Genomic DNA, 25,171 nt, shown 5'->3' with positions numbered 1-25,171 from the left:
ACAACTTATAAATGGTGCAACCAGTAGTCATCACACCAAGAACCCCATAGGTGGGGTATGCTTCTATTGTTCTCCCTACTGAGGGTGGGCACCGTGTACTCTTTGTTGCTGTGGCCACAGATTTATTGATAACACTGGTCCCTAATGGGGAAATGTGTATGACACTTCTTTTAGACCACTTCCAAATTTCCACTATGTTAGCTTTGGGTTGTCTGCACTCTTCTATGTAATGCTTACTTTCCTACCTGATTACACAGAGTACATTCCACATATGAGTGTATCAAATGATAAATTCTACATCTACCTCACAGGATTGTTGCACCTCAGGCAACAAACAAACAAAAAAATCTCCCTTTATATGTGCTTTTTTTTTTTTTCTTTTAATTTTTGTTTATTGCAGTAACATTGGTTTATAACATTGTAAAAATTTCAGGTGTACATCATTGTACTTCTATTTCTGCATGGACCACATCATGTTCACCACCAAAATACTAATTACAACCCATCACCACACACATGCACCGAATTATCCCTTTCATCCTCCTCCCTCCCCCCTCCCCTCTGGCAACCACCAATCCAATCTCTGTCCCTATGTATCCGTCCATTGTTGTCACTATCTACTACTTAATGAAGGAAATCATACGGTATTTGACCTTCTCCCTCTGACTTATTTCACTTTGCATTATACGCTCAATGTCCATCCATGTTGTCACAAATGGCTGGATTTCGTCATTTCTTATGGCTGAGTAGTATTCCATTGTGTATATATACCACAGCTTCTTTATCCATTCGTCCCTTGATGGGCACTTAGGTTGCTTCCAAGTCTTGGCTATCGTGAATAAGGCTGCAATGAACACAGGGGTGCATGTACCTTTGCAAATTGGTGTTTTCAAGTTCTTTGGATAAATACCCAACAGTGGAATAGCTGGATCATATGGTAGTTCTATCGTTGATTTTTTGAGGAATATATGTGCTTTTTATGTATATAAAATTCTCCTTTAGTCTTCATGAGGATCTTAAAGCTGATATGACTACAGTGACAATATATTCATGTGCTTTTCTTTGCTTTCAAATACCTTTCCCTCCTCCCTCCCCCCATGGTGAGTGATTTATGAATTTTACTACTTGAATCTTCATTTATAGCTACTTTCTTTTTTCTTCAGGTTTTGTGATGAAGGCACCTGTACAGACAAAGCCAATATTCTTTATGCCTGGGCAAGAAATGCTCCCCCTACCAGACTCCCCAAAGGTACATCTCAAGCCTCTTGGATAGTCTTTTATATTAAACTGCTTAATTTCTGATTCCAAAATACTTTTTATTTATCTCCTTTCCAATAGTTGACAATGTTCCATTTTGTAATTTCACACTAAAAAGTACCTGTATCACCTGCTTTGTGTTGAAAAGGTTTCATTTAGGTAGTTACTCTTTCTCTGCCTCTCTTTGGTAAGTAATTTGCCCACACAACAGTTTAGACAGAAAATAACTAAGTATACCTCAAGCCACCTTTGGCGTAAGGCACATTGGTTCTTGACAGCAGGAGCACTTCCTAAGCCAAGAGAGCTAGGAATTAAATAAATTGCTGTTTCAGCAAACAGATTTTTTTAATAGTCCTGGAACCTGAGTATTTAATGTGATGCCAAACCTCAGCTGGCTATCTATCTGACTTCACCTCTAAACTGTTCATAGCTTCCAATGTGCGAGTGAATTACCAGACTCTCTTTTATTACCTGGATGTGTCTTAATATCAAAGGGAATGGGAGTTCTCTTACAGAATAGGTCTGCTGTGGTTTGGGGATTGCATGATGCACATATTCCTCTCTTGTTTCCTTAACTCATGCCAGCTCTGATTGATGTCTCTTTGGCTTTGCTTGAAATGAGCCTCAGAATCCTCTCTATAGTTTACCAGGCAGCCGCTACCAAACACGTTTGGAAACTAATAGGGAGGTCTGTCAGAGATTTGTTGACATTTTTAAGATCCATTTGTAGAATAGATAGAAAAAAATTTTTTCTCTACCTATAAATGTTTTCTCTGTAGATTTTTTTAGCTTGCTAGCAAATTCTATTAATAGTAAGACTATTAGGAATCCTTCTGAGTCCAAAGATTTATTGACACACTAGACTTAGTAATCTAGTTGGTAACTGGTTTCTTCAATGACATTTTTGCATATACCTGTTTTCATATGGGAAGAAAAGTAATTCCTCTGAGATGCTCCTAAGAGGTCTATTTCATATATTCAATTGGAAAATAAAAACTGTTATGAATATATACAAAATAAAATGAAAGAGTGGGTTTGTGTATGTCTGTATATAGTCAACAAGGACAGAATTTTGTTCTGTTTTGCTTTGTTCTGTTCCTTTCAAAATGAGTCAGTTGTCCTTTATCTTAAAGCATAAGTGATTACTCTGGTTCTGAAGTAGGAACTATGTATAGAATTCTATCAGAGCTTTGAGAAGGAATGATAAATTATATTAGAAATTTTCAGTGAATGCCTAGTTTATTTTCATTTTCATATAATTTCCTGTGTTATACGCTGTTTTTTTCGCTTTGGATTTTATAGATCAGCAACCTGAGATTAGCTCTATTTTGGACTTCCATTTCTAAAATATTAGTTTATCTTCTTTTGTAAATCTTTAGGTGTTGGATTCAGAGTTGGAGGAGAGACTGGAAGTAAATACTTCGTACTACAAGTACACTATGGGGATATTAGTGCTTTTAGAGGTAAGTTTTGAAATGTTGGAACTAAGCACAACTTTTAATACTATATTGTTTAAAATATATGTACTAACTATTATCCACATAATAAAATGAAGAATTGACCACACTCTCTGCCCACTAGGAAACAACTGCTTTTGGTTCCTTCAATTTGGGACTGTTGAAGAGATGATTTTTATTTTGAAAGTTAAATTCTCTTATGTATCCTACTGTGCTTTCGCTTATGCTGACGGTAGGGTTCTTTTGTTTTCCAGTGTATTGTCTTACCTACCTGCTCCTTCCTTCCAAGCAGCATTATCAGAAAGAATAGGGACTAGTAATTTAATTACATTAGTATAAGAAAGCCGTTGGAGAGTCAACAAGTTTTGCAATACCAAGGAAGTTCTCAAACACTCAGGCTCACGTCAGTGCTTGTCAGTGCTTTATCTGTAATCCACACTTCGCACTTCGTGAACTATCCATTGTCCACTCACTAATGCACAGACCCCACCTACTCCTTAGACACTGCTAAATACCCCACTAGTACCTGTTGCTCTATCTGTGATTACCATGCACTTCATTTAGATGCTCCTTTTCTTATTATAGAAGCATTAACATGAGGAAGGGGCCCTGTTCCCAAGGCAACCGAGACTGGTGCTTGTTATTCCTACTGCTGCATTTAGTCTAACTCCAGCTGCATTCCAGGTTCACACTCGTGTTCACAGGAGTGTAAATATTAAGCAGTCTTCTCCTTGTCAGCTTTTTCACTATGTCTTGCTGACTTATACTTATTCTCCCAAGTTCTCTAATTTAACGTTATATTTCTACTAACTGACTAGATACATTTCCCTCTCCAGACACATTAGCTTTCTATCTGGCAACTAAGTCTAGAAGGACGTGGCCATCTCTGCCGATGAAATATCCTCTGGGGCCTTTGCAGAGAGCGCCGCCCCATGTGGTGAGAGGTTACATACATTCTTGGCATTCAGAACTGGGACAATAAATGCAGTCTCCCTGTGGAAAAAGATGTTGGAAAGAGAAGTTTTATGTAATTGAAGAATTATAATTAGTACTGCAGTCAGACATATTATCAATTAAACAAGTTTCTGGGGACCAGCCCAAGAACCTAACTTCCAAATAAAACCTGTTTTTATATTAAAAATATGTTTTGAGTTATATACCAATATTTTTCCATTTTTGGAACAGAACCTAATCTTAAGTTGTTAACTGTCTGTAGTGCTCAGATAAGGTTCTGTTGAAAACAAAGGAATAAATAATGTTTGTGTTTGAGGAACAAAGACAGAAATTATCTGCTCTAAAAATTTACCATGTTAGTATCAGTGGGACAGGCAGATTCTAAGACTGCTGGCTTCCAAAGTATTGACAAGACTATAATTTTTCCAAAAAGACAGGGAAGGCTTTCCCTAACCACCACCACTAAAGTAACTGGTGATACCCACACATCCTCCCCTGCCCCCATGCTGCATCCCTCTACGGACCCCTGGCCTTGACTTTTCAACCTAATTCCTCTTAGTTTTGTAGTACCTCCTACAGATACTGCATTGATACCCAGGGAAAATGGATGATATATACTAGTTTTTAATATACTACTGTATATTATACACTGTAATAATTTAACGTATTATTGATGAAGAATTAATTTTATTTTTAATTTATGTTTAATCTGGGGGTCATAAAAAGTGCTGATATTTTAATGTATAAATATATAGTTATTCTTTACTATAAGAAACTGATGAGCAACTTTATATAGTAATTTTTCAATTTTCACTTTTGTGAGGACCATTTTTCCAAAAGAAGGTGTGTACAAGGTATGAGGTGGAAAGATTACTAGTGCTGTAATTCATAAACTTTATTGTTATATAATAAAAATGTAAACAAAAAATTTTACCCGTGTAACTCATTCAGTACCATTAGATACTATCTTGTGCCTTAAGCTATACCTGACTTAAACAGTTAATAAACACATGGGAAAAGATCAAATCTAGTAAAACAATGAGAGAGCATTTTACGTTTATTAAATGGGAGGTGAGTGGAGATTGAATTATAAAACCCAAGACTGCCAGAGTTTGGATGAATCTGGTACAGTTTGGGGGGCTTTATAAATTAATGCAATGTTTTGGAAAACAACTTTACCATATTTATAGACATTTCATATAGAACATTAAAATTTTGCTCTAGGTTTTTATCCTAAAGAAAGAGTTTGTTTGTTTATTTTAAATGAGCTACCTACCCACAGTTATTTATGCACCATTAACTATTAATGTGTAAAACTGGAAAGTTAACAAATGTCCCTTAATAGGAGACTAGCTAAATAAATGACATAACAAAAAAAATAACAAATCATAAAATTTTATACAGACTACATAAAACTGTATGTATGTTTGTATGGTTCCAAGGATTATAAGGAACAAGGGAAAAAGGGAAACAGTCAATAGGCATGAAAGACGGGATTGTGTGAGTGTTTTTTTTTTCCTTTAGAATGTTATAACACGATCTTTCTATTTTTAAATTCCACAAGTAGAAGCACTATGTTCAGTCCTTCAGGACCTGCCAGTAAGTGTGCTACATTCCCACTCAGACCCTCCTGACAAAAAAGAGATCATGTAAATCTTTATGTGCCGATTTACCGTTAAGGAGTGACATACTATAAAAAGGTTCTATATGGTGCTCACACACTTATCTCCAGATACACCTAGAAGTAAAAAATAATTGTATCATCATATCTTCTAATGTATCATCATATCTTCTAATGATTAAAAAAAATGTTATATATGTATTTTATATGTATATATATACACGCGTACCTATATAATCGTATTAGTGTCTGTGAAGATTTGAACTTTAATAATGTTAATTTGAACTTAATAATGTTAATAATATTGATGATATTTTTAAGTATACAAATTGTAACTCAAAAGCAGACTAAGACTACCAGGAAATTACTGCACTCTACTGAAAAGCGGGAAAATGTTTGGCTTAAGGGTATGAGCATTTTTCCACACAGGGAAGGTTTTAGAGAGTTGAGAAGCCTAGGACTTTTCTTTAATAAAGCACCAGCAGTGAAGGCAAAATATCTTCTGAACTTTGTTGGAATGTGGTCAAGTATCAGAGAACATAGCCTGGAGCCAGCTGGATACGTCTTGGCCTAGGATCTCTGTTAGCAGGAAAAGATTGGGTGTGATTTTAGAGTGAGTTCTGTGGGATTACATGAAATGTTTGTTTGGTTTTGGTTTTGGTTTGTTTTGGAAGTTGCGCAGAATGTGAGGCTGTAAAAGCATCATTTAAAAACAGGCAACTTTATTAAATGCCATGTCAGTCATAGTGTCAGACCTGTGCTAGTGCTGAGTGTACTAATCTTCCTGCCCATGGGAGTTTAGTGTATTCTAGCATGAGACACAAGCACAGGGGTGCCTTTATAGGCACTAATAGAAATGCATAACAGATAACGAGGCTGAGGCAAGGCAGAGTGTACAGGTCTGCCTGGAAGGGGAGGGGGGCATCATCTGGGAAAGGCTTCTTAGAAGACGGAACCAGAGCAAGGGTTTGAATGGTGATCAGGAGCCCCCAGGTAGGCAGGGTCTGGAGGAAGACACGTTCCAGACAAAGGTAAAGTGTATGCACAGACGCAGGGGAGTGAAAAGCCTTATGTCCACAGGGAACTCTTGGTAATTTGGCGTTACTGGAGTGTGAAATGCAAGGAAGATGTGGCAAGAAATGAGAAGAGAGGTGAAAGGTGGGGACCAGACCTTAAAGATCCTTGTTAGGACTTAATTCTGAAAGCGCTCAGAGTGCTTATCAGTCAAGCAGTGACCTGATAAGAATTTTCACTTCAGCCCTAGGCTTAAGTGTGTGGAAAAGCTACTAGCCTTTTGAAGAAAGGATTGGGGCTCTAGGAGGCCAGGGTGAGCCAGGATTGGGACTCTGGAAGCCAGAATAAGTTTTTTTTTTAATGTAGGCTTCTTAACTTTTTATAAGTTAATATTCCATGGAAAACAGAAGGAAATCTAATTAGAAATGAATTATCTCGGGCCGGCCCTGTGGCTTGGTGGTTAAGTGCGCACGCTGCGATGCTGGTGGCCCGGGTTCGGATCCCGGGTGCGCATCGAGGCACCACTTCTCCGTTCATCCTGAGGCCGAGTCCCGCATACAGCAACTAGAAGGATGTGCAGCTACGACATACAACTATCCACTGGGGCTTTGGGGGGAAAAAATAAAATAAATAAAATCTTTAAAAAAAAAAAAAAAAAAAAAAGAAATGAATTATCTCGTATATAAGCAATAACATAGTACAGGGGTTAGGTCATCAAACTCTAAGATCAGATGGCCTGGCAGTGGCACTTGCTAGTTTTGTTACCCTTATCTCATTTCTCTGCCCTCCTCATCTGTAAAGTGGGATCATAATGGTTCATGGAAAGGTACCTGGTAAGGACTCAATAAACGTTAGCTGGTATCATTATAACCCCTATAAAAGGCTTCAGCGTGACATAAATTCCCCCAAATGCGACCTTTTGTCAGAGTTGCCTGTAATATGAAGAGTATGTTGGTTACTTTTCAAGAGTGTTGTAATTTCCCGTTATGTTTAGACTCTGTGTCTAAACATAGTTTTGTACTGTGTTCACGTCTGTCACGTTGCCAGTGGAAGTTTCCTAGTTATGCTCTGTTTCCTGTTCTCCACAGCAGTTTTTGTTATTCATAGTTCGGTTATACAAAGATAAACTGCAAGACCAAAACCCTGCCCTTAAGGAAATTCGAATAGTGGGAACAAGAGATTCCTCCTGGTCCTTGTTTTTTTTTTTGGCCAAGTTTTTTTTAATAAAGTCTTGTTCCAAAGAGAAATTTCTCTTGAGATGGTTGCAGAAATTTGCCACATTTCTTCTGGATGTTTTGGCCTGGGGGAATCTTAAGAAAACTGGCCTCTCCTTTCTAGAGTTTCTGGCATTAGCTTCCTAGTCTCCAACAATAACTCATTTCTCAAATTGGAAAACCCATGCACTCACCAACTGAAGTTGGAACTGATATTCTAAAAATGGAGATAAGGTGCCGGCCCCATGGCTTAGCGGTTAGGTGTGCGCGCTCCGCTGCTGGCGGCCCTGGTTCGGATCCCGGGTGCGAGCCGACGTACCGCTTCTCCTGCCATGCTGGGGCCGTGTCCCACATGCAGCAACTAGAGGGATGTGCAAGCTATGACATACAGCTATCTACTGGAGCTTTGGGGGAAAAAAAATAGATAAAATTTAAAAAATAAAAAAATAAAAATGGAGATAAGGATCCTGTCCCAAGTGCATAAGCTCTGTCTTTAGGTTGGCAGAATTTCCAAGCTATAAACTACTTACTGGCCTTAAGCATTTGGTACATATAGGAAAACCAGCAGATATTATCAAGGGTACAGACCACACACACACATGCACATACACACACACAGAGCGCACACGCACACCACACACACATCCAGGGCTTGCTTCCCTCCTTCATCACAACCCTCAAAGTACACCTACATTTTAGCATGTTCCTGGGAGTACAGCTAAAAGATTCGTTTTCCTTGGAGTGGGTGTTTAATACCTATATTCTAAATGAGATGCATGAAACCTGGGGATCCGGTTTTCAACTCTCCTTTACATGAGCTCTAAGAAGTGTAGTCTCCGAATTTCTGGGGCTTTATTAGTAAAATTGGATCATAAAACTCTAGTTAGAACCCTTGAAGAATGAATCATCTTCAATAGCCAAGTTTTCCAGAAAGCTAAGGTTTTAACCCTTTAAGTACTATAACTTTAAAACATTTTGGACAGAAATCTTTCCCAAATACATTACGTGTCTTATGACATTAAAATAGGTGGTGGATGTTAAGTGCCTACAGCTGTGCCCAAGACGGAGCAGACTGGCAATAAATGTTAGTTGTGCCTCTTATCCCTTTTCCCCTTTTCTTCATAATTTTGCGATCTCATCCTGAATACGAACTACTGCACAATGATTTCCCTCAAAATTTTAGGAGTAGAGTTTTTCCATGTTACTGGGCTTGTTGCCTTCTTCTGTCTGCTTTTCTATAGCTTTCTCTGTTGTCAAGCTGCCACTTCAACTCTCTAATTCAAGCAAAGCGCTACATGGAGGCAAAGATGAGAAAGAACAAAAGTCTGCCTTCATATAGCTCACCGTCCAATGGGGGCAAATAAAAATGAAACAGTAACTGGAATCATGTGAGCCAGTACACAGTCAGTGCAGTGAGGGAGGGGGTTGAGAGGCAGGCAGGAACACACCTAGTTTTTAGAAAGAGAGTTCATGTTGCCAGATTGATTTCCTATAAGCATCCTTCTCCCTTGTTCTAAATTGATGCTTTAGATGTAGAATCTAGGTAGCTAAGTTTCATATAATTGTTTGTAAATTTTGAACAAACAGACTCTGAATTGAAGCCTTTAAAGGGAACTTTTTGAATAAAATCATGGGAACACCAGTGCTTGGACTTGGTGACCTTCAGATGTGATTTCTCCTTGCCTTCTTGGTGTTATTCTAGCCTGGCTGTGATCCGTTTAGTTGTCGATTCTGAATAGCTTAGTTCCAGACAGGTGAGTGTTACTGACCTGGGGTACGCATTGACGCATGCCCTCGCCACACTCACGCACATGCGCGCACAGGGGTTCCTAGCTCACCACAGCTGAAGGAGTAGTAGAGCGAGCATGAGGGAATGGAAACAATGGCAAGCGGAAGGGAAAACAGAGGACTCCAGAGGAATTCTAATTCCACTGTGACTCCTGCTGCATCTCTGCCTCTTACAGGACTTCTGCCAGGGAGCTATTGGAAAAAGCTTTGAAATTGTGAGCCCAGGAAAAATCCCTCGCTAATGCATTTTTTGAACAAGATGGAGCATAGATCAGTGGCAAGGCAGCTACACTTAGAGTTATTTCATTCCAGTGGAAAGCAGACTGCTCTGACTTCAGTGTAAGCATTAGAGTGCTCTTGACTCCCTGATACCTGATTGCGGAGAGAGGGGGAACCTGGGCGGGAGCTTGCTTGCCATTGCTTCGTTTTCTTCTCTACATCTGTGAGGCGCTTCCTCCTGCATGCTTTCCAGTGAGACACACCAAGCCTGCTTTTACTCACTGCTCTGCAAAGTGAGGGACACTGTGGCTTGGGGTATTTAAACCCAGTATTTTCAAGCATTCTGGATTATTTTCCATATTTAAGAATCTCCTTTGAGGGCCGGCCCCGTGGCTTGGTGGTTAAGTGCGCGCACTCCGATGCTGGCGGCCCGGGTTCGGATCCCGGGCGCGAACCGAGGCACCACTTCTCCGTCCATCCTGAGGCTGAGTCCCGCATACAGCAACTAGAAGGATGTGCAGCTATGACATGCGACTATCTGCTGGGGCTTTGGGGGGAAAAAATAAATAAATAAAATCTTTAAAAAAAAAAAAAAAAAAAGAATCTCCTTTGAAATTGCAAATATGGAGGCTGTTGTTAATGCTTCCTCACCCCCAGGGAAATGCCCGAAAGCCGTTGAGTCTCTACACTGAAAGGGTAGCATAGATGGCACCCTTCTAGCACTCAGCTTGGCCTTCCCTGAACAGGATCCTGCTGTGCCATAGTCCAGCAAGCCTAATCTCCTTCCAGAATATAGGAGGTTAATTCTCACCATGATCTTTCCTTCCAGGCGCACATAATGTTTCCGAGTTCTCAACTCCAGGGACAGCAGCCCTGCTTAAACAAGCCTCATCCCCAGTAGACACAGAAATGTGGTTCCAGGAAGGGTGCACATTACCTGTTTCCCTTTTCTCTCCCAAGGCTGTGATACCAGTACTTCAGCAAGTCTCCTTTCTTCCCTCCCCTACTCTCAATTCCTATTTCTCTAATATTCCTTGATATGGGGCACAAACTTTTTTTATAGACTAAAAATATATTTTATTAATAAGATATCAGCTCAGATTTAAATATTGAAATTAACACCACATCATTCTGATTATTATTACTTATGTGATATACTCTTTCTCTCTTCTCTCCCTTAAGAATTTATTATTTTCTATTTAATATCCCTTTTTTTTTATTGTGGTAACATTGGTTTATAACAATGTATAAATTTCAGGTGTACATCATTATACTTCTGTTTCTGCATAGATTACTTCATGTCCACCACCCAAATACTAATTACAGTCCATCACCACACACATGTGCCTAATCATCCCTTTTGCCCTCTTCCCTACCCGTTTCCCCTCTGGTAACCACCAGTCCAATCTCTGTCTCTAGGTGTTTGTTTGTTGTTGTTTTTATCTCCTACTTATGAGTGAGATCGTACGGTATTCGACCTTCTCCCTCTGACTTATTTCGCTTAGCATAGTACCCTCAGTGTCCATCCATGTTGTCACAAATGGCTGGATTTCATCGTTTCTTGTGGCTGAGTAGTATTCCATTGTGTATATATACCACATCTTCTTCATCCATTCGTCCCTTGATGGGCACTTAGGTTGCTTCCAGGTCTTAGCTATTGTGAATAGTGCTGCAGTGAACACAGGGATGCATGTATCTTTACACATTGGTGGTTGCATGTTCTTTGGATCAATACCTAGCAGTGGAATAGCTGGATCATAGGGTAGTTCTATCCTTAATTTTTTTAGGAATCTCCGTACTGTTTTCCATAGTGGCTGCACCAGTTTGTACTCCTACCAGCAGTGTATGAGAGTTCCCTTCTCTCCACATCCTCTCCAACATTTGTTGTTTCCTGTGTTGTTAATTATAACCATTCTGATGGGCGTGAGGTGATATCTCATTGTAGTTTTGATTTGCGTTTCCCTGATAGTTAATGATGTTGAACATCTTTTCATGTGCCTGTTGGCCATCTGTATATCTTCTTTGGAGAAATGTCTGTTCAGGTCTTTTGCTGATTTTTGAATTGGGTTTTTAGTTTTTGTTGTTGTGGAGATGTATGAGTTCTTTATATGTTTTGGAGATTAACCCCTTATCAGATGTATGGTTTGCAAATATCTTCTCCCAATTGTTAGGTTATCTTTTCGTTTTATTGACGATTTCCTTTACTGTGCAGAAGCTTTTTAGTTTGATGTAGTCCCACTTGTTTATTTTTTCTATTGTTTCCCTTGACCGATCAGACATGGTACTTGAAAATATGTTGCTAAGACCAGTGTCGAAGAGCGTACTTCCTATGTTTTCTTCTAGAAGTTTCATGGTTTCAGGTCTTACATTCAAGTCTTTAATCCATTGTGATTTAATTTTTGTGTATGGTGTAAGATAATGGTCTACTTTCATTTTTTTGCATGTGGCTGTCCAATTTTCCCAACACCATTTGTTGAAGAGACTTTCCTTTCTCCATTGTATGTTCTTGGCTCCTGTGTTGAAAATTAGCTATCCATAGATGTGTGGGTTTATTTCTGGGCTCTCGATTCTGTTCCATTGATCTGTGTGTCTGTTTTTGTGCCAGTACCATGCTGTTTTGGTTACTGTAGCTTTGGAGTATATTTTGAAATCTGTGATATCTCTAGCTTTGTTCTTTTTTCTCAGGATTCCTTTGGCTATTCGGGGTCTTTTGTTGTTCCATATAAATTTTAGGATTCTTTGTTCTATTTCTGTGAAAAATGTTGTTGGAACTTTGATAGGGATTGCATTGAATCTATAGATTGCTTTAGGAAGCATGAACATCTTAACTATGTTAATTCTTCCAATCCAAGAGCATGGAATATCTTTCCATTTCTTTGTGTCTTCTTCAGTTTCTTTCGGCAATGTTTTATAGTTTTCACTGTACAGATCTTTCACCTCTTTGGTTAAGTTTATTCCTAGGTATTTTCACAAACTTTTACTTAAATGCTTTGGGCCAGATGTAGTTTGGAATTAAGAACTTGAAACCTTTTTGAAAGGTCCTCAAGTGCATAAATCACGTATTACATTATATCACCTTTGGCAGTTTGGGACACCATGCCTAATCAAACATGCTAATATTCCTATAGCAAAATGTTCAAATAGTCACGATACAAGGAATAAATAAAGACCATAAACAACATCACATTTGTTCAGATCAGATTTTGCTGCCAAACATTATGAAAAAACTTTAGGCTTCCAGAGCTCTTCAGATTTCAGAAGTGCAAAAAGTTCTAGTATTAGCATGAATAAACCTATTCCTTAATACTTGAGTTATTGGTTATAATACTAACAAGGATGGAGGACTCTAGATATATTTGAAATTTTCTCATTAAAATAATCTCTCTCAAACTTTATTTTTCAACTTTTGGAAAATACAGAAAAACATTAAAGAGAAAACACAATATCTTGCTATTTGAAAAATCTATAAATGAGGTGATGGTTGCAGATATCTGTGAATATACTGAAAATGATTTACTTGTACACTTCAAAGGGGTGAATTGTATAGTATGTGAATTATATCTCAATAAGCCTATTGAAGAAAAGTTACATATATTTAAAAGGAAAAAAATTCTAAGTACCCTCTTCAATCCCACCTCCCTTTTTCCCTCCACCCCCAGGTAACTATCATTTATATCTGCCAACTTTTCTGCTTATCATATGCTTATCCCAACATTTCTCTATCACACAGAAACCACAGATATGTATGTATGCACTTTTTTCTTTTTTGGACAAAAATCAGATCACACTCTCCACAGATCTATATCTGCTGTTGTTTTTAATTTAACAATGTACCCCAGGCATATTTCTAAGGCAGCACATCTAAAGCTTTTCCATTATTCATAATGGCTGCCTAGTATTCTGCTGGGCTGATATACTATAATTTTTGTATCCCGTTCCCTAATAAAGACGTTTAAGTTCTGAGTTTTTTGCTATTACAAGCAATGCCACAGTGAACTTTAATGTTAGAAATGTTTTAGGTAACCATGTATTGCTACTGCAGGGTAGATTTCTAGAAATGGGATTTTTGGGTCATGGAGTGTTTAAACCTTAACAGATTCACCAAATTACCTGACAAAACAGTTTTTCCAATTTACAGTCCACAGTGAATGAGCAAGCCCCATATCCTTACCTGCATTAGATGTTTTCACACTTGAAAAATTTTGCCCAGTGTTGACTTAAACAAAGGAACTCCTCTTATTGTTTCATTAAAAGGATTAGAATTAGCTGGAAGGTCTTAATAGAATTACCTCTAAAATACATAGTCTAGGTCAGGATTTCTCAAAGTCTGATCTGAGGACTACCTCTGCCAGAATCTCCTTGGGGTGTTTTTTGGAATGAAAATTCCTGGTTCCAATCAGACCTACTAAATCAGGTGCACAAAAAATAGAGGCTAGCCAGTGCTGTACTGGAGCTGGCTCATATATACTCACAAGAGCCAATTTTTTATTTTCAGGTACATTGTGTGTGGATTGTATGTGATATGTGAGATAGCCATCATTAAAAATAAAGGCAATAGGGGCCCGGCCCCGTGGCACAGCATTTAATTTCGCACACTCTGCTGCAGCGACCTGGGGTTCACAGGTTTGGGTCCCGGGCGTGGATGGATGCACCACTTTTCAAGCCATGCTGTGGTGCTCTCCCATATAAAGTGGAGGAAGATGGGCATGGATGTTAGCCCAGGGCCAATCTTCCTCAGCAAAAAGAGGAGGATTGGCAACGGACGTTAGCTCAGGGCTAATCTTCCTTGCAAAAAAATAAAATAAAAAAATAAAGGTAATAAATACTCAAAAATCATCATCTCCTCCTTATTCTACTACGTTGTACTATTATCTGTGCTCTTGGGGATATTTACGTTTATTGTATCTGTATGGTGGAAATACTATAAAATGGTGCGTTAACTGCTCATCTCTTCCCAACCAAGTGTTCAGTGATGTCATATTGGTATCTTGAAATCGATCATGGTGGGAAAATTTCCACCATGGAAATTGACAAACGCTGCAAATCAGTGATTGATAAATTATTTTGTTCGTTCTTTAGATTTAAGAAAATGGTGGAAAAGATGTTAGTAATGCAGATTATTGTGAATAGCCAAAGAATTTGAGGAAATAATTCTTCCAGTATTCAAAAACTATTATCCAATACAGCAAAGATTTTGCTCACATCATTGACAAGCAAGTGCAGTTCTAACATATATCTTTGTTGTTTCAGTAAACAAGAATGTCAACAAACATTCTTGTCTGAACTATTCACGTATCAGTTACAACCATAGGTTGGTTCAGCAAAAATTAACAAAACAATTCTGTGAAATTCAACTGATTATATGGAATTTACAATAAAGAGTATTATGTATTTTATTATTATTTATAAATTGTGTGCTACACATTTTTTATATTAATAAAAGCTATATTAAATTTATATATACATACAAGTGCATATTTTTGTCAGGGATCCAGTTTGTTACCAGCACACCACTGAGCCTACGATTCTGAAATTTTAACCAGCTCCCAGGTTGATTTTTCTGAAAACTAAAATTTGACAACTGAGGCTCAGATTTTTCTAGTAAGCATTGAAGTTACTTCTACATTTTTTTCCCTGTACTATAGGTGTGTCAGGGCTACCTCCTGGGACGTGAGACAAGAACAGAATAATTTGCATTTACCAAAATAAGTATAATTAAATCTCAATTCTCTTAAGCAAAGAGGAGCTTTGAAAGAAGAACATGGGTTTAATTACTGTCTGGTTATTCTAGCACTTTCTTTTCTTCACTTAGAAATTTGAAGGAGAGTTTATTTTTATTCTTGACTTTTTCACTTTCTCCATAGCCTCTTAGGCCTTTTCAGGTAAAGGGAAGAGATTGAAACATGGCTAAGAAGACATTGTTGAAAAGGAAACCATGACTTTTATTTTCTTTTCTTCTGAAAAGAAAGGAGTAAAAACCATAGATCTTATGTGTTGTGCACCAATTCATTTTTGAAGCATTTGTTTTTAACACCAGAGACTGAGTCTTTGGGGTGATAGAACGAGAATGGTGTGACTGGAAGGGATTATCTAGCCCAGCCCTCCATTTGGTCAGAAGGGTTAAGTGAGTTGCCTAAGGTGATATAGCTACTAATCCCATGCTGTTAAAAACTAAAAGAATTTAATTTGTGTGGGATTTCTAGTTAGTGTATGTGCCAAAGTTCGTGTACCAACTATATAAAACAAATAATGGAGTCAGTATTTCTAAAAGTCCTTTGAACCACTAGGAACGAAGAGGAATGAACTCATTCATACACAATGGAATAAATATGAATAAAGATTGGAGTCCTTTACCTCATCTCATTTATACCTTTTCTTTCTGAGGTATGAAGTAATCCACTTCCCTTATCATGTAGGGATATTTCTAAATCAGGTTGCTTGATAATCCCACTGATTTCAGAAGGATTGTAATCGGATGTTCTTCATGTTCTTCTCTAACCTTCATTATACACAAGCAGCTTGATGTGAGTCAGGAGAATGATTTTAGGACTATTCAGTACCTCTCAAATGACCTGAAAGAAGCCTATTATCCTGAAGTATTTTTTTGCTCTTGCCAGTCTCTTCACATAAATGTGAGCTCCCTGATTCTCTAGCTTCCTGCATTTCAGCTTCGTTAATCATCTTCCGTATGGAAGACTAATGATCCTTATTCATCTCATTCATTTCCATTGGACACCTGTTTATCTTAATACCTAAATATGGTCATTAAGTATCAGGAATTACACTTTCATTCATATGGTTATGATTCATATGGTTTACATATCTATGTAAAGCACTGCAGTATTATTTCTTTTTTAAAGAATATATTCAGAATGTTCTTTATCCCTTAAAAGGTTGGTTGAGTTTTTTTTTTTAAAAAAAGAAATTTAATGTTGAACAATATAATATTTAGCTTAAGTGATGTCTTTTTTTAGGAAGAAAAGACTTTCCTTATACCATTTAGTTTTTCACATTTCGTGTTTATTTTCTAGTTGTTTTTCGAGAAAGCCTTATAGTTTACCTTCATTTACGCCTTTGCAATTCATGCTTTTTTAATCACTCATAATTATCAACTCCTTTTTTGAAGCTGGTCAGAGGACAACATAGTCATCAGCTAATTAATTCCATTTACATTCACAGCAGATAACATTTCATTGTTAACCAGAACAAATTAAGAGGAGAAATAAAGTTACTTGCCCATTGACTCACATAAAAATTAGGAGATGCAATTAGGTTTCAATGAAATCTAGTTCAGGGCACTGCAACACCATCCCAGGTGTTTTTCACATATTCCACACGTACTCCCTGTCCCTCACTGCTTTCCTCCTTGCCTTGGCATGTTTACGTTTGTTTACTGTGTTCTAGGAATTAGAGAGAAATGCTAGGATTTGCACATTCCATTTCCCATTTACTATCAATTCCTTTTTATATTAGTTGACTGTCTTACTTGCAAAATGGAAAAGATGCTCTAAATAGATACATGACCAAAAAAACGTTTGATGAGGCCTGCCCTGGTGGCCTAGCACTTAAGTTTGGCGTGCTCTGCTTCAGAGGCCTGGGTTCGGTTCCTGGGTGTGGACCTACACCACTCATTTGTCAGCGGCCATGCTGTGGCAGCAGCTCACATACACAAAGAGGAAGATTGGCAACAGATGTTAACTCAGGGCGAATCTTCCTCAGCAAAAAAAAAAAAAAAAAAAAAAAATTGGTGAAAACCATTCAAATATAACATTTAATGATATTTACAAAATATTCTGTTAGAAAAATAAAATCCAACCTTCCCTAGGCCCAGAAGGGACCCATCTAACCTTCCTGTTTCTGCCAACAGACATGTTACTCCCCTCTTCATTAATTTTGGAAACCCTTCATCCTGCTCTCCATTTCTTCTCGTTACATATTAATTCTTCTTTTCTCCATCTTTGAAAAGTTTCAAAAGTCTTTCTTCTTTGGGGGATATTTCTCCTCCTCCATACTTTTCTAGCCCCATTTCTTTGTAAGTATTCCTTTCCTTGTTTTCCTAACTTACACGTAATATACCACCTATTAATAACTGAAAGAGTAAAATTGGATCAGTAACCACAGACTCTTCTCCACTGACCTTTTATCTTACAGTATAAAGACTTGCTTAAGGTCTCAGGGGATTTTGAGAGATAATTTGGGTCACTGAGGGGTTTTACTGTTTTTCCATTAATGTAGTAATGATATTTAGCATTTATATACTGCTTCTCAACTCAGAAGTGCTTTATAAATATTACTTTACTAATTCTCATACCACATTACAACATAAATATATAAAATGACTGAAAATTAATGCTAAGTCAAATATCTGAGCTATAATGTTCAAAGTGTATTCCCTAATTAATACCAAGAACTACATGCATTCATAATTACATGTCAATTAGATGCTTTGAATTTATTTTTTCATTGATGAACTAAAACACAATACACAATAGTATTTTAAGTTGATGAAGATAATTGGGTTGAAAATGTAGCCACTGATTTTAGGTTGAGCTTCAAAAAACACATCTTCCAATTAAATTACAGCTTTTGCAGAATATAAACTTTCTGTTTCCAAGACAAAATAGGATGATGTTGCTGCTAGGTTATCCTCTCTTTGTTTATCATTCATGAGCATTTAGAGGGTTAAGTTAAATAAAAGTAAAAGAGGAAAAACACACTCAAAATAGTTGAGAATTCCAAAGGGAGTGAAAGGTAAGCCTTTTATATATATAAAAAAATACCCTGAACGTGATTCAGAAGTTTATAATAGAGCATTTTATATGAGAAACATGTTTTTAGCTTTATATTTCCAAGTGAATTGAAAACAATTTCTTTGATCAAAACTCTTGAAGTCCTTTTTCATTCCATTATTTATTTTATCTAGTACTTTCTCTATGTTTCCTACACTTTTGCAGGCACATTCTGCCTTCAGTGGAGAGAACAGACGATAATTGGGAGAATGTAAAAGGAAATTGATTATCATTTTAAAAATGAATATATATTAAAAACAGAGACACAAAAGTGAAAAGTGGTTGACAGGACTTTTCCCTGGGAGAAAGGGGAAATTAAAAAAATAGTTTTAGTTACTAGGTATATTATTTAAAAGTGTCCAACCAAAGCCCGTGAAGCTAGTGGACAAGCTAATTAAATGTGCCTGGTTTTAGCCAAAAGACAACTCCTTCAGAAAGACAAATAAATGTTTAAATATGATATGTACATAAACATAGAGGTTTAAAACTTAATGCCTCAGGAAGGGGACAGAAGTGGAGAGTTTTTGCTTCTTGATCTGGGTGCTGGTTACAAGGTTGTGTTAGTTTTGTAAAATTCCTGAAACTGTACCTTCTGATTTGTGCACTTTTCTGTATATTATAGTTCAACAAAAAGTTCAAAAACCAATCAATAATTTAAAAACTCAGTGCCATGTTTTAAAAATAGTAAGTATTTACCTAGGATTGGTGGGTTTTGACTTTTAATTTTACTTCCTTAGAAGTATGATTCTAGAGCAGGTTCATAATTCTGAGAGAAGAAATAGTGTAAACCATAAGCTTTGCTGTAGATTCTTTTTTTTTTTTTTTTTTTTGCATTCATAAAAGACGGAAACAGGAAAGTGCTCTGACATTAGTCATGCCATAACATCTTCCATGCACAGGGCGATTATAAAAGCACATTGGTGAGCCTGCCTGCCTGCCTTCCATCTGATCTCTTTTGGGACCCGCACAGGCCATCATTTGTGAAAGTCGTCTTCTTGCAGGGTGGATAAATACATTTTCTCTTCCTTGCCACAGGACAAATGGAAGCTAGTAATTTCTAGTCCCATAGCAGTGAATACAAAATCAAATGAGGCGAACTCGCTGCAGTGACAGCTTCAAAAGGAATACTTTTTTGAAGATTTTTTTTTCCGTAGTGCTGGTGTATTTAGCACTGAAGCTTGTCTGCTAAGCCAGCTTTCAACAGCCTCCAGGAAGACTTCTGCGCAGTTTATGTCATATATTAACAGTGCCCCTATTTCAGTTATATTTGCTTAAGCAGATACACATTTGCCATGACAGCTTAAAGTGTTAGTGCTTTTTGAGTAGAGACTATTTTATATCAATGTATCTGTAACTGGAGAGTCCTGATATTCTGAAAACATGCTTTCAGGGATCCGTGAATTCTCCACAAGACATTTGGGGACTTGGTTTTTGTTTTGAAGAAACTCTAACAGGAAGCTTTAATATATGCATTTTCTGGTTGATTTGGAGGATCGTCCTTTTACTGAGTACTGTCAAGTGACTTGAGGACCTGAATTTATAATCCAGGTGGTACCAAAAAACCAATGAAGGGACTGCGTCTTTCACTTCATTAAAACCAGGGTTCCAGGCCGGCCCCATGGCATAGCGGTTAAGTGTGTGCACTCCGCTGCTGGCGGCCCGGGTGCAGATCCCGGGCGCACACCGACGCACCGCTTCTCAAGCCATGATGTGGCAGCATCTCATATAAAGTGGAGGAAGATGGGCACAGATGTTAGCCCAGGGCCAGTCTTCCTCAGCAAAAAGAGGAGGATTGGCATGGATGTTAGCTCAGGGCTGATCTTCCTCACAAGAGAAAATAAATAAATAAATAAAATAAAATAAAAACAGGGTTCCATTCAATGTTCCTGTGCCAACAGTGAACACAAGATAAGACCCCAATCTGCTGTTCCCTCTGCTGTTTCCTATTCCCATGTCTTGTGCTTGTGTCCTTCTCTCTGCTGCTGCAGGGTTTCAAATGTACAGAAATAACCTTTTTTTATATAACAACACAGTCCAGCTATATAGAAATAACTTTTTTTTAACAACATGGCCCAACCGACACAACTGACAGCAATTTGTTCCGACAGTAAGGAAACTGGCTGTGTTGGATCTGTTAAGAGACCTCACTCTCCACTTTCCTAAAGGATTTTCCAAATAATTTTGACTATATGAAATTTTCCCTGACTTTAGAAATGAATCCCCTAGTAATCGCCTGGTTTTGGTCACCTTGGGAGCCTTGACTTAATCTCAGCAAAACTATCATCTGTCCAATTAATTTATTGTTGTTAATTTAGAACAAAGAACTGTAAGGTAAAGATCAAGTAGCTTAATAGTCAAAGAGTTATTACAATGTCTAAGTACATATATTATTGCAAAGTTATTGATGTGTAATATGATATCCTTGATTCATTTTTGTTTGTTTGTTCAAAACGGAGAAAAGTCGGGAAGGTACCTTTAAATTATATTCAGAACACTCTGAGAGGGTGGAAGCATATGATACAGTTTATAACTATTTGCTTACAAATTTTCTTAAATACCTTTTTATTATTAAAGATGTTACTTCTTTGTCTTTCATAAGACTTGGCAATGGTTTCAGCACTTCCATAAGGAAAGGATCCATTGTCCCAAACTGTGATTGGGATAGTAGATAATGGGTTTGCTCTACCTTTGTCTTCCTAGGAGAGAGTAGTGAATTGAAATCTACTCTACAACTGTCTGTCTGAAGGACTTTTCCAATTAATGGGATTTAGCTTATAACAATACATTGGTTCCCTCAGGATTGATGGTTAACCTATCCTTTTATTGAAGCAGGAAACAACCAAGACAAGATGAGTTCATGAAGTGTAGAGGGCTATCTCTAGAGGGAAAGATTAGGAGAGACTAACAGACTTCTAAGGATCTAAGATGTAATAGGTTATTATCATGCATTATTCCACATACTTACTTTACTACTTAGCTATGAACCCAAGCAGGAACTACAAGCTATTATCAGAAAAGCAAGCTAAATAGTTTGGAATGGATAACCTCATATCCCATGCATTCACCTCCCATTAGGAGAAATAAACTTGCTGCTTAAGTGGATGTCCTTAATACCACTGGTTACTTATCCATTCTTGTGTAATTCCTTTATCTTAGCTTCAGGATATTTCATAGATAAAATGCCTTGGAAGTCTCTAAGAAATAGAACTCTTTTTTTTTTTTTAAAGTAAATAACATTTACTAAATATTAACATTGGAGAAGTAGATTTGATACCCAGGCTAGTCAAAAATTAGCTGAATTACTTTGGCCAACACTCTCACTGTCTGTAGCCTCTTTTTCCCTGTCTATAAAGTACAAGAGTTGAACTCCATCATCTCCAGGGTCCCTTTCAGTTCTGAAATTCTATGAGTCTGTATATTGGATAAAATACCTTGCTGTGGTTATACATCTCTGCCTAAGCAGAGGAGGGCAGTTTCTCAAAAAGGTAAGCTGAGACCCTTGTGGAGCGGTCATGCAGTTTTCATCTTGTTCAAGATTAGATTCTGAATGAATGCTATTTTCAAGTCTCATCCAGTGGCTGGAAATACTTTATCTGACTACTCTTTGGAAGTCTTACCACTCAACCACCAGTACTGCAGTACTCTTCTATGCTGTGATGTGCTTCTAAGGCATTATTAGACTTTGTTCTTTTACATTTCTTTTTCAAAATGATTCTTTTAACTTTTCCACTGTTAATGTCTTCATCATTACAAAAGCTTCTAGTATATACATATGACATTATAATGGAATATAATGACATATAGTGAAATATACCTCTTAATGTCATAAATACCTAATGAAATTTCATCTCCATATCCTGAAGTCCTTTAAGCTAAAATTATGTCTTACTGAAAGAGAACAGCAATCATGAAAGATCCCTTTTACAGAAATGTCTTGGGTTCAATCCTCTGTAAATATAGAACATTAATGGCAAAAAGTCAAATATTTACCAGTTTACCTCGAGAGAGAGTGGACCTATAGCCCCGTCCAATGAAGAAGAGAACAATTTTACCTTGGGATAAGAAAACTAAAATAAGATAAATGAAGCTCCCTGGAAAGAAGAGCTGTCAGGATTTTCACATGGTGACAGTCGTACAGAATAAGTGAACAAATATAGATTAAAACAACAATTTCAATATCAGTATAAAAATGACCTCACTCTCTTTTCTACAAACATAGGATCCTGTTGAACTGACTTCTAGCCCAGAACTCAGAAAGAAGCAGATTGTCCTAGGTCTGGTTAAGGGGAACTTTAGTACTAAAAGTCGTACAAGAACCTTGAAGCATTATTGACTTCTTCATGGTCCTTAGGTCCCTAATATAAGACTTTCATTTTAGCCAGACCATGGTGTTTACGTCTTACTAAAATTTCTTAATTTCACTGATGACTCTGTTCTGTATTTACCTAGTCCAGAACATTCTGAATCAGCATTTCTATTCCCAGTTTGAGAATATCTATTTTGTGCAACATCTTTAACATACCATTTTAATTGTAATTCCTTTTTTTTAAACCATCTCTTTATTCATTTAATATTCCCATATTCCTTTCCCCCTTCTATTCCTGTGTTATTAGTTGGAGAAATCTGAGTGCTTCAGTTACTTCAATTAAAGAAATTTCAGACCTAGGACTTTGAAAATATATCTCTTAAAAGCAAAATATTCGTGTGCTGAAACTTTTTGGAATCTACTAATAAAAAGAATAATGATAATAATAACTGATACTTGCTGGATTTTTCCTATGCTCCAAATAGAGCACTACATTCTTTATGTAGATTATCTCATTTATAGACTGGAGTTTCTTAGTGGTATCAATACTGATTGTTAAATACTAATCTACCAAGTATTAAGATAACCTTCTAGATCCTACTCATTTTAGACAAGGGAACCCAGTGAGCACCTAGTTGAAAACTGACGATGATCTTGTAAGGCACTGTGGTCAAATAACTGTGTGTGGTTAAAATACACGGATTAATTCCATGCTTTCCACACAACAAATCTTACGTATTGTACATTGGAAATGCATAATATTTATGCTGAAATATAATTCTGGAATAGTTCAGTTCCTATTCTGCTTTTCATTCGGACAAATTCAATCCTATAATTTCAGGCCATTGTAGTGATTTGACTCATTACTGTTTCCATCTTTTTTTAAGCTATGGGATTCCATTTCTCTTGTCTCCCACCCTGTGATAACTTTTCCATCTATTTCCTCTCCTCCTCCCAGTTTACTTTCATTCTAGTCACAGAATCAGTCTTGCTGGCCATCTTCCTCAGCCAGCGTACAATTTTGATATTCTGAGTTTATTTTCTGTACATTTCTTAACTATCTCAGTTCTGATTTCATTTTTTCGTCTTATGTGGTAAAACACTAGCAGAAGCACTGATGTTATTTCTTTATGATAATAGGCCTTTTAAGTGCCATCCATTTTTATGATGATGCCTGTCAGAGACAGATTTCATATAGAGCCGAGTGAATTGAAGTGAATTAATTCTTATGAGTCTTCATATCTGGTGGCTGAAGCACTGTGTTGCAATAGAAGGGCAGGCAAAGTCGCAGCACACTGGAAATCATCAGCAAAATATGCAAAACCAGCTGAAGTTTCTGAATTCACCACCAGTAAGATCAGTATAGAGGTTATGGAAATAATAATGCATCACTGTAGCAAGGATCACGTTGGAGCTAGAAGGTCGTAAATCTTCACACCAAACACTAGGCTGAAATATGCTTCTCTCCAAAGCTGCCACTTGCTATGGGAATAGCTGTGGATCCATGAGCCCTCCAGACCCCCAGACCACCATGTTTAAGGGAGTTCAAGTTGCTCCTGCTGGGACTTCTCACTGTGTGTATATGCCAGCACATGGGCTCTTCAGGCCAAACTATAGAAAGTTGTACTAAGAGATCACATGCTGTATAAGTATTTTCTTTACTTGGCAATAACTTCTAGAATTTTGTTCAATTAAAATATCATTGTGAAAATGTGTATTTATGCATTACTAAATAACAGAGTTTCTTAAAGTCACACAGAATTGTAATTCTGTCACCCCATGGTTAAATAATGATGATAATCTAAAGTGTTATCCGTAATTTAAAGCATAATATCTACATACTCAGACACACATACAAACACACCGCATAGTGTTTAGAAATGCCTTGTTTCTTGTTGATTCAGTGGATCAAACTGACCTGATAAATTTGATGTAAACAAATTCCTTTAGCCATGACTCAGAAACTCTATCTGGTTTTTAAGTGTATCTCTTCACTAATTTTTCTTCTGTATATTTTGACTTCTGGAGCTTTTTGTAAAATAGGTGAGATTTTCACTTTGAATCTTTGTTTATTCACCAGCCTTCTACCCATATAAGATTTACATTCTATAATACAAAACTTAGAGTCTCTAAAATTCAGTTTTCCCTAAAGTCATTATATTATAATACATAGGCCAGAAGTTAAGTATATTTTTCTCTAGAACATGTTGATCATCTCATATTACTACTTGAGGTTTTGTTTTTTGTTTTTTGTTTTTTGTTTTTTTTGGTGAGGAAGATTGGCCCTGAGCTAACACCTTTTGCCAATCTTACTCTTTTTGCTTGAGGAAGATTAGCCCTGAGCTAATATCTGTGCCCATCTGCCTCTATTTTGTATGTGGGATGCTGCCACAGCATGGCTTGACAAGTGGTGTATGTCCATGCCCGGGATCCAAACCCATGAACCCAGGCCGCCAAAGTGGAGCGTGCCGAACTTAACCACTATGCCATGGGGCCGGCCCACGACTTGAGTTTTTAACTGTTTTGTTATTATTGTATAATACCCTTGACTT

General features: G+C 37.3%; 1 protein-coding gene across 15 annotated transcripts in view; it reads left to right on the top strand.

The window, feature by feature from the left end:
- The window catches only part of PAM (peptidylglycine alpha-amidating monooxygenase), a 289,799-nt gene that overhangs the window by 187,092 nt on the left and 77,536 nt on the right, over positions 1 to 25,171 (top strand). For all 15 annotated transcript variants that reach the window (XM_087429982.1, XM_087429979.1, XM_087429984.1 and 12 more), the window contains 2 exons: positions 1,164 to 1,249; positions 2,637 to 2,720. In XM_087429982.1, the coding sequence (XP_087286108.1) occupies positions 1,164 to 1,249; positions 2,637 to 2,720 (170 nt within the window). The remainder of the gene's footprint in view (positions 1 to 1,163; positions 1,250 to 2,636; positions 2,721 to 25,171) is intronic.

This window comes from Ceratotherium simum, chromosome 4 (assembly GCF_057802395.1).
Source record: "Ceratotherium simum simum isolate JZ-2026a chromosome 4, ASM5780239v1, whole genome shotgun sequence".
Lineage (NCBI taxonomy): Eukaryota > Metazoa > Chordata > Mammalia > Perissodactyla > Rhinocerotidae > Ceratotherium > Ceratotherium simum.
The sequence above is the reverse complement of the archived record's forward strand: the minus strand, read 5'-3'. Positions and strand labels throughout refer to the sequence as shown.